The sequence below is a fragment of the Benincasa hispida genome, chromosome 3 (genome assembly GCF_027475165.1).
Source record: "Benincasa hispida cultivar pf3 chromosome 3, pf3_genome.v1.1, whole genome shotgun sequence".
Classification (NCBI taxonomy): Eukaryota; Viridiplantae; Streptophyta; class Magnoliopsida; order Cucurbitales; family Cucurbitaceae; genus Benincasa; species Benincasa hispida.
In genome coordinates, this window is record NC_143480.1 from 41,317,707 (window position 1) to 41,328,411 (window position 10,705).

At 34.3% G+C, this 10,705-nt stretch overlaps 2 protein-coding genes across 4 annotated transcripts; one reads left to right on the top strand and one right to left on the bottom strand.

The window, feature by feature from the left end:
• Positions 1 to 320: 320 nt before the first annotated feature.
• LOC120073348 (Pentatricopeptide repeat (PPR-like) superfamily protein) lies at positions 321 to 5,753 on the bottom strand. Of its 3 annotated transcripts, none has more exons than XM_039026141.2 (4): positions 3,799 to 5,753; positions 2,880 to 3,136; positions 1,989 to 2,359; positions 321 to 1,198 (listed from the first exon to the last, which is right to left on the bottom strand). In XM_039026141.2, exon 1 carries the CDS (start codon positions 5,644 to 5,646, stop codon positions 3,925 to 3,927), a length of 1,722 nt encoding a protein of 573 aa, XP_038882069.1. In that variant the 5' UTR covers positions 5,647 to 5,753; the 3' UTR covers positions 321 to 1,198; positions 1,989 to 2,359; positions 2,880 to 3,136; positions 3,799 to 3,924. The 3 variants fall into 3 exon arrangements, with proteins under 3 accessions (XP_038882069.1, XP_038882068.1, XP_090167565.1); XM_039026140.2 differs by having other exon boundaries at positions 3,793 to 5,753; XM_090311439.1 differs by having other exon boundaries at positions 2,880 to 5,753.
• On the top strand, positions 528 to 3,232 carry LOC120073349 (IAA-amino acid hydrolase ILR1-like 3). Its single transcript, XM_039026142.2, has 5 exons — positions 528 to 956; positions 1,791 to 1,916; positions 2,020 to 2,331; positions 2,543 to 2,671; positions 2,756 to 3,232. Exons 1-5 carry the CDS (start codon positions 528 to 530, stop codon positions 3,140 to 3,142), a joined length of 1,383 nt encoding a protein of 460 aa, XP_038882070.1. The 3' UTR covers positions 3,143 to 3,232.
• Positions 5,754 to 10,705: the final 4,952 nt, after the last annotated feature.

Genomic DNA, 10,705 nt, shown 5'->3' on the forward strand with positions numbered 1-10,705 from the left:
GAACTCGATAAGAATTTGAATTTATCACATAATAGATGAAATTCATGACTCGACTCCACAATGGATTGAAGAACATTTCTACACTTCTTTTATAGTTTACCAATTTTGCAATCCAACACAATTGAAAGAGAGAGATTTTCTCTAAAAATGAGTTTTTTTTTTTAATCTCAACTATATTAAAGAAAAGAAAGTCAAATGAAAGTTGATGAGAATTTGAATTTATGTACAAAAATAAAAGAAGAAAAATCATAATTTGACTCCACAATGAAAGTTGTTCTCTCGAATTCGGCATGGAAAAAACACCCCTAAAAAGAAGGGAATAAAAATGAACATCATTTAAAATGATGTTAAATTTTAAAATAAGGACATTTTAGAATGGCAATAGTCTCAATCTCAATCTCAATCTCAATCACAATAGGAAAATTCCCAAAGAAGCCCAATTTGGTTGTCAACTACCCTTCATCACAGCTGACAAAGCACCTATAATATAAACTATAAATTCATAACCACTCAAAGATCAAATATATATGTGTATATATATAATACACATCAGAAACCTTTGTTTTAGAATGGCAGGCGGCGGCATGGCCTTTAAGTTATTTTGTTGTATGTTGGTGTTTGGGATGGTCTTGTGGCGGCCGTCGACGGCGGAGCACGGCGGAGACGGGTTGGAGCTCCACTCACTAACCCAAAAGCTATTGGGTTTGGCGAGGGAAGGGGAGTTCATGGAGTGGATAAAAGGAGTCAGAAGGAGAATCCATCAGTATCCAGAGCTGGGATTTGAAGAATACAAAACGAGTCAACTCGTGAGGTCTGAGCTCGACTCGCTTGGAATCAGTTATCAGTGGCCTGTTGCCAAGACTGGAGTGGTGGCTTCCATTAGAGGGGATTCTGTTTCTTCTTCTTCCGCACCTGTTTTTGGTCTCAGAGCAGACATGGATGCTCTTCCTCTTCAGGTACTACTATCTCTCTCTCTCTCTCTCTCTCTCTCTATATATATATATATATATATTTCTCTCCCCTCATCATCATCTTCTTCTTCTTCTTCTTCCATCACACGTGATGTTGACAAAAGTCACATGAATGGAGATTATTGGTTATGCTTTTCCAAAGTGAAGCATCATAAACACAAATCATGTCTATTGTCTTTTCAATTCCAATAATGCAATCTATTTGTGTTCCTCTCCTGTAAAATCACCTAAAATAAGGAAGAAAACAAGATGGTTATATTATGTAACATTTTGAAGACTTAGGTAAGTTTCAAAAGTAATATTATATATATATCATGCATGATTTTAACTATACTTATGAGTGGATGTCGTACAAAATGCATAAAATTTAGTACATAGAGAAGATGAAATGGCAAAAGTTAGGACAAAGATGAAACAGAAAATGGCATGCAGATCAAAGACATTTAAAAAGGCACCTTGGAAAATATAAAGCAACCAAAAGACACTGGATATAAAAATATTTATAATTTGATCAATTAATTCTCTGAACTTGTTGGCTTCCCCATCTTTCTTGCTCTACTAAAACTGAGATGATTTCATATACCAGAATAGCATATCAAGAAACAGCTTCATTTAAACTTGTTGGCTTCCTATCCTTGCTCAATGGGAATGGGTTACATAAGTTCATTTACTTGTAAAATTGAAGTACAACCTCGCTAACTATTGATTTCAATAGAGATAGATGATCATGCCAGGTAGTGTAAAAACTGAGTACAATTGATGAGCAGTTTCAGATTCTCCAAGCTTAACATAAAGTTTATTCTCTTCATAAATTTGAAGGAACTGGTAGAATGGGAATTCAAAAGCAAGGTAGAAGGTAAAATGCATGCTTGTGGCCATGATTCACATGTTGCTATGCTATTAGGAGCAGCAAGGTTGCTACAGAGTAAAAGAGACAAACTGAAGGTAAAAATTTTCAGACAAATAGTTGTAAAGCCTGTTTCTTTTCCTATTCTGTTAAATGGGGAGGAAACTGACCAGGATTGTCTGAATATGTTATTATTTGAAGGGAACTGTGAAGCTAGTTTTCCAGCCTGGAGAAGAGTGTAATGGAGCTTATCAAATGTTACAAGAAGATGCCCTTGATGACATAGATGGAATCTTTGCACTGCACGTACAGCCCTCCTTACCAACTGGTGTCATAGCCTCTAGGCCGGGTCCAGTATGTGCTGGAGCAGGACACTTTTCAGCCTTGATCCAGGGAAAGGGTGGACATGCAGCAGCCCCACATAAGACGAAGGACCCAGTTTTGGCAACAGCTTTCATAATTCAGGCTCTTCAACAGATCGTATCTCGTGAGACAGATCCTCTGGAGGCCGGAGTAAGTTTTGCGCCCTCTAAATCAATCCCTAATGATATCAATTTGTTAAGACCACAATACCACAAGAACAGAATAATATGAAATAAAATTACTATAATCTCCACATGATTCAAAACTTTAGTCCAAGAACAACTCAAGAATGGTCACTTCACTCAATAAAGTGAAGGCAACTTGAAAACACAATGTAGTTAACTAATAATCAGCAATGTAGGTGGTGACGGTCGCATTTGTTGATGGAGGGCAAGCAGAAAATGTAGTTCCCGGGACCGTGAAACTTGGGGGAACTTTTCGGAGCTTGTCGCCTGAGGGTTTCTCTTACCTCAAGGAAAGGATCAGAGAGGTACGACGTGTATTTCTGTTGACCAACTTAACAAATTCCCATTTTGCTTTTGAAGCTGGACAAAACTTAATTCCTCCTCAACAGGTCATCAACACACAAGCAATAGTTCACCATTGTTATGCTTCAGTGGAGTTTATGGAGGATACACCAGTGATGGTTAACAATGAAGCATTGTTTGAACATGCGAAGAGAGTAGGAAATAGCTTACTTGGAGAACCCAATGTGCAACTCCTTCCATGGACCATGGGAGCTGAAGATTTTGGCTTCTTCTCACAGAGAATTGCAGCTACCATATATGTGATTGGGACGGGGAATGAGACTCTGGGATCAAATCGGCCAGTGCACTCACCGCACTTTGTCCTTGATGAAGAGGCTCTTCCAATAGGAGCAGCTCTTCATGCTGCTGTGGCCATGACTTACTTGGAACACAATTCAGTTTTCAGCGATTTAACTTCAAATTCAATTCTGTAAGCAAAACAATATTTGAGGAAGAACACATGCCAAAGTTAGGATGCACATATTTCCCAAATTAATAAATAGAATTGCACTTCATTACTACCACTGAAAAGTTAGAGAGCTTTTATTTGGGCATTCTTTCTATAACGGTATAACATGCAACATGCTTTGGAGCAACCAAAACATAAACTGCACAAAATGAAGCAACCTTAAGCACCCTGTTATCTGGGCTTTCCACACATATAAAGTTGTTTTTGGAAAAAGAACAATAATAATTATAAAAAGACTTGAAAAGAATTCAAAATTTTAAGTAAATAGTTTCCTAGACAAACAATGAATAGTTACATCGACGACTTTGGATAAACAGTTTTCTGGTAAATTGGACGAGATTTTCCAAAATTATCACTCCATAGTTTTTTGTCTTTTTAATAAAATACTTTTTATCATTTTTTGGAACAAATTTTATCAACAAATTTGAAACTTACATTACTCTTTACTGTATAACTCGTAGTACACTAAAAACAACGACAATCCTAGTTTTCCTGGTAGTATATTGCACCCATACGACCAAAAACGACCAAAAATTTTCCAAACAAACGAAGAATACTTCACCACTAAAAACAAAAAAGTACCAAAGTGTAGGAAAGACAATAGTCTGAGTTAACCTTTACCACCGTTGAATACCAGCATAGCAATGATATTGATAGTCTAATGAATCAAGATGTTAAACCGAGACAGGTCAATGCTGGTGCAGATAAGATTGCAGATAATGTATAATGTATACACAATACCATACACTAAATCCAACTGCAACCGGGTATTTTTCTGAGCCCTCTTTCATTCATTTGGTTTCTCACAACAGCCACATCCAACCACCTTTCTGCTGCAGCATAGATATTGGATAATAGCACATAATTGCCAGCATTTTGAGGCTCAAGCTCAATAAGTCGAGAAGCTACCACCTCTGCAAGCTCAGAATCGCAATATAATTTGCAGGCTCCTAGCAGTGCACCCCATGCACCAGGATGAGATTGAACAGGCACAGATTTTATGAGCTCATAAGCTGCTTTTAACCTCCCAGATCTACTAAGAAGATCAATAATACATGCATAGTGATCAGGAGAGGGAACCATGGAGTATTTATACCTCATGATTTCAAAGTAATGCCAGCCTTCATCCACAAGTCCAGCACGGCTACAAGCTGTTAAGATGACTGTGAAGGCTACTTCATCGGGAGTTAGATCTTCATCTAACATCCTCTCAAAGAGTGGCACAACCTGATCTCCGTGCCCGTGGATTGACAACCCTTGCATTACAGAACAATAGGAAATTAGATCCCTTTTAGGCATTTCTTCGAACAGATTCATGGCTCGCTCCATGTTTCCACACTTAGCATTCATATCTATAAGAGCTGCCCTAACGTGAGCCCCACGTAGATCACCTAAACACCTGGTAGCATATGAGTCAACCCATTTGGCCAAATCTAAATTACCCACCTGAGAACATGCTGACATTAAGCTTGCCAATACAAACTCATCAGGTTTCACATTCGTAGAACCCATTTCAAGAAAAGTCTTGACTGCCTCATTTGCCTGACCATTTTGTGTATACCCAGATATCAAAGCCGACCATGCGACAATATCCCTTTCAGGTGCTTTTTGGAATAAATTCCTGGCAGAAAGCATGTCGCCCGCTTTCGCATACCCATCGATCATTGTTGTGTAAGATACAACATTCTTCTCTGGCATTTCATCGAATACCTTCTCAGCACTCTTTAAATCACCCATTTTCATGTACCCACCTATAATTGCATTCCACGACGCCACATTTCTCTCTGGCATCGAATCGAAAAGCCTCTTTGCCTCCACCAAATTCCCAATGCTCGAATACCCAACGATCATAGCCGTCCAAGAAACCACATTCTTCTTTGACATTCGATCAAACACCTTACGAGCACAATCGATTAACCCACCCTTCCCATACAAGTTCACTAAACTCGTCGACACATATACATCCTCATCAACACCACATCTCAAGATGGATCCATGAAGGGCCATCCCTTCCATCACTTTCCCCTCACTCGCACACGCCTTGAGAAGCGAAGGAAATGTATACCTATCAGGAACGCCATCCTCACTCTTCATACGCACAAATAGAGAAATAGTATCAAGAAATTGCAATTTCTCACAGTAGCCACGAACGAGAGAGTTCCAAAGAAATGTAGTGGGTGAGAGAACACGATCAAAGACGGATGTAGAATAGGCGATGTGGGCGACTGAGTTGGAAGTGGAGATGAATTGGGCCACGAGAAAATGGTCCTGCTCGAGCCCTTTCTGGACGAAACGGGCATGGACTTGCTGGAGGTCGATGGGCGTCTTGCAGAGCTTGAGGAGGTCGGAAATTGGGTAGAAAGAAGCATTGGACTTTGGCTTGGTGGTGTTGCCATAGCTAGTAGTTGAACAGAAGCAAGATAATCGACGGAGATACGGCGGCATGGCCGCATTGGCGAGCATTTGCATGCCATAAGAACGTAAAAATCCTCCTCTTATCAGCAGCAGCTCCACGGCCCAGGTTGAGCTCAACGCACGTTCAAACAGGGTTCAGCCCGAACGGCAAATTTATGGATGGGTCAAATTTTGAAGCCCAAAATTTCATCCACCTTCCAAAAACGTTTGAAAATTGGCCAAATTGATGATGTCAATCACGTGCAAAATTACCGTTTAGTTCCTAAAACGTGCGTGAAACAAGACATAATATAGATTTCTCGTTCTTTTCTCTCGCTACTTCATCTCGCTCTCTCATTCACGTTGTTTTTCATCAATTTTTTTCTTGGTTTTTTCCGTTCTTTTGAATTTTTCCTCTTACTTCCTCTCGCTACTTCATCTCGCTCTCTCATTCACGTTGTTTTTCATCATTTTTTTTCTTGGTTTTTTTCATTCTTTTGAATTTTTCCTCTTACTTCTTCCTCTTGTTTTATCCTTTAGCTTTTCCTCATCAATTCTATAGTTTTTTTCTTTGGATTTTTTCCTTCATTTGAATTCAAAAAGAAGAAGAAAAGAGAGCTAAAAGAAGAAAGAAGAAGAAAATGAAAGGCAGAAGAAAGAGGAAAAAGAAGACGAAGACGAAGAAGTTGGCAAACTAAAATTTAAATTTAAAATGTTCGATCTAATGAAGAACGAAAGGAAGGCATGAGAGGAATGAGTCCAAAACGAGAAGAACAAATGATAATTTACAATGCGTGTGCAACATCAAACTTTTTGGGGACTAATCGGACATTTCACATGTGGCTGACGTCTTCAAAAGATCAAAATTAGAGTGTCTTGTAAAGTTGGCCTCGAAATTTGATCCATCCATACATATTTCCCCCTAAACTTCTATATCCGTAATTGGAAAGAGAAAAATATGAATTATTTCAATTTGGTCCCTAAATTTAAGAACTTTACCCATTTTCGAGTTTTGATTTTAATTTTTAACATAAATATCAATTTATACATCTAAACTTTAGAGTTATATCAATTAAAATTCTCAATCAATAATTATATTAATTTAAACTATGAACTTTTATACATGCATCAATTTACAATTTCATTGGACCAATATCATGTGAAACTTATAATTGAAGTCAACTAAACTCCTCAAATTTCATAAGTCAATCAATTTAGACTACTCATCATGGTTACCTTTGAAAACCATTCAAGCATTAATTCTCAAATGTGTGTAGACTTCATCAAATGTCGATTTTACAAAATATCCTATTAGAGTAAATGCATGAATGATATTCAAACGAAATTTTTGTCTAATTTTGTCTAAGAGTCTAAATTGATTTATTTATGAAAATTTAAGAGTTTAATTGATACAATTATAAGTTTTATACTAAATTTTTCCAAATAGAACGTAGTGATATGCGTAGATTGATACAAATTCAGGATTTAAATTATTAATTATTAGTTCGAGGTTTAAATTGATATAACTCCTAAAATTTAGAGGTATAAATTGTTATTTTTCTTAATTTTATTTGATCTATAAATTACAAAATATTATATTTTTATTTGAGTTATGAGTTTTTATACATTTTGTACTTATGTTTCAAAATTCACGTTTTTTACCCTCGACTTTTCATAAATATTCCTTCTCATTTCTTAGTTTTAATTTTTATTAATTAATCTAAAGAAATTAAATTAATAATAATCAAATTTGGTTTCACTCATTTTTCATAAATATTAAAGTTAATTAAAAATTTTCACATCATAATTACTCTAAATCATGTAAGATAAAGTTAAATCAAATATGAAAATGTGTGTTATAAAAATTCGAGAGTGAAAATATAAAATATTGTAACTGGGTTGTATAAGAGAAAATTGTCAAAAATAACACATCTAATTTTTTATCTCATAAAATTAGCATCTTTTTTTAAAACGCGTAAAAAATAGTTTTTCTCGATCCATCCTAGACGAGATCGACCACGAGATTTTAGTTTAAAAAAAATTAATTTTTTCTAAGTTATCGATTGTTTGGGACTTTCTCGGTACACCAGTTATACATCGAGATTATGTACATCTCGGTATTAATGTCGGACAAAATAACATTGAGATTCTATATCGAGCATAATTAACATCGAGATTCATTTACTTGAGCTTTTTCGGTGGAATCTCGGACAGATTAACACCAAGATTCTATATATATCTCAAATCTTACCCAATTTTTTTAAAAAAATTGATATTTCCAAAAATTTAAAAATGTTGAATTAATTTGAAAAATCTATTTTGATTATTGGAAAACCCATTAGGAATTTTGGAAATTCATATAATTATGAAAACATAATTTATGCTAAATATTTGAAAAATTATGTAATAATTTGATATAATATTTAGTAAACATAACCGAATTTGGAGAAAATTTGAAAATAATAAACAATTGATAAGTTAGAAAAAGTTGATTTTTTTTAATTAATTCTCGGTGATCGATCTCACCTGAGATAAATCGAGAAAAACTATTATTACGAGTTTTCAAAAACGTATTTTGTAAGGTGAAAATCTAAACGTGCTATTTTTGACAATTTTCCATTATCAGATTTTAGTCCAATTTTTAATGGAAAAACTAAGCCAACATTTTAAAACTGAAAGAAAGTTTTGTTTTTTAAATCTAATTTTTTTTAATATGAAAATTCCTAAAAATTTTAGAGGTCACTCGTAACATAAATTTAAAAAGTTAAAAAACAATAAATTGTTATGAATATTCAAATTAGTTAAGGATATTCTATTAAATGTCTTATAACTCATATATTACATCCTATCTATTAACATGACCATAATTAATCACATATTCTTATGGCCTCTTTGTAACCTATACTCTTACAATAATAGGTATAGATCATTTTTATCACATCCAATTGAGAAGTAACATTAAGCTCTCTATTTTCTACTCGAGGAAACAAAATTATTATTGAGATAATTGTATAATAAACTCAATCCCACTACAAAATGATTTTTACCCCGCTTTTTGAAACTAATTTTTGTCGCCTTGCGTACATTATCATAAGCCAAAGTTACAAATTTATCATTAATTTTATTTTTTTCCCTCTTTCTCTTCTTCTTTTCAAATTTCCTTCTTCCATTCACCTTGACCACTCCATTCATCATGGCAGAACATTGTAGAAGTGTTATCGCTGGCTATCAAATGTCAGATGTGTTGGGGAGTTTGTTTATGCAATATGATTTACTGATGTTTTTACAGGCAAAACTTGAACAACGTGTTTTTGTAATATGTTCCTTATCGTGTTGATTATACTTTGAGATTGGTTTCTTATATGTTAATATATGTAGTGCATATTTGCTGGTGCGCCTTCCTATCCTCTGCGACATGTATTGCTAAAGGGATTTGAATCAGACAAAAGCGTGTGATCACATTCTTTGATTTCTTGCTATTTTTCTTTTCTTGTTACTCAAAAACTAGAAAAAAAGGTTAAGCATCATCCTTTGCCACCATTACAGCAAAATCTTCTCCTCAAACCAGTAATCTTTTCCTTGAAATTTTTCTTTTCCACGAGACCTTCCTTGCTATGACTCTAGCAAGGATCTGGCTTGTGGGAACCGCTCTTGAAAGATGAGAGTGAATAGGGAAGAAAGATTTTTAGATAACCTTTCTCTAAAAGTTTGGGAGAACTTTTCTTGGAAGAGAAATCTCTACAGAGATGGTAGAGTATAGAGAGTGTCAAAGTCAGTTTCATGAGGGCTCTCTAGGACCCTATTTGTAGATCTCTACAGCATCACTCCTAATCTTATTAGAAGAATCTCTCTTATATTTTAAAGTAAAAATTCAACAATATTTAATAAAAAAAATATCTTCCCATTTAATATCTTTAAAATATTTATATCATATTTAAATATTTATCTTATGTAGACTTTCCTTAATTTGAATCTCATTCAAAATAATTAATTAATTTATCATCAAATCTTATTCAAATTAAATAATTTATTTATTTATATGAATCTCATCCAAATAAATAATTAATTACTTGAATCATATTCAAATAAATTAATTCTCTATATTATGAAGTTATAATTTGAATTTTCATTCAAATAAATTTTATAATAAATCATGTAATTAATTATATCCAATATAATTAATATTTTCCTCATAAATTTGAACATTTTAAATTTTTCTTTCAATATATTTGATCCTTGTTGATCCATGGTGACCTAGCAAGAGGACTTTATGAGCCTACACATTACAAGCTTCAATGGTCCAAGGTTAATTAATTAGATTCTTTAATTAAATTAACATCCATTCATTAACTACAAAGCAAACCATTGTATACTCATAATTGAACTCTTATGCACTATAGGGCATATTGTATCCATGAATATAATCAATATAAGCAAGTCAATCCTTCACGAGTTATTCATAATTACAGTTGGGTTAAATGCTCATTTTACCCTTGTAATTACCTCTTTTCCTTAACTACCACTGATTCCTCTAATAAACAATTTGTTTATGATCCAATCATAAACTAAATTCTTTTCAAGTCAGTGAAAGTGTGGGTCCCTTGTTCAAGACCCGTAATCAACACAAGGGAACCACTATCTACTTACTTTAGGAAGGAGTGCATTATATCTTGTGAAGTTATGTTCCCAACTCCCTATTTAATCAAGCTCCAAAATGGTAGACTTATTGAGTTGGCAACTCGGGCCACTCTTACCCATACAAATCAAAGAACTAACCTCACAAATAAGAGTTCATAAATTATTCAGGATTAAGATCAAGTTGCACATGATCATCTTATGAAATATTAATCTCATCAATTGACAGATTTACAAGGAGAGATTAAATATTTTGCAGTCCGATCTTATACAAACTCTTTGTATAGTATATCTCCACTCACATGTCTCCACATGAAGGGTATATATTAAACCATTTGTAACTATTACAAAATGGGTCGTATCCATAGTATCATTAGGATAAGACACCCAACCTTATCCATATACTATAGATCTTTAGGTTTCTCTAGATCTTTTTTAATCGATTTATTACAACTTGGGAAAGGATTGTTATAACTTAGAAGGAGCCTTTCATCAACTG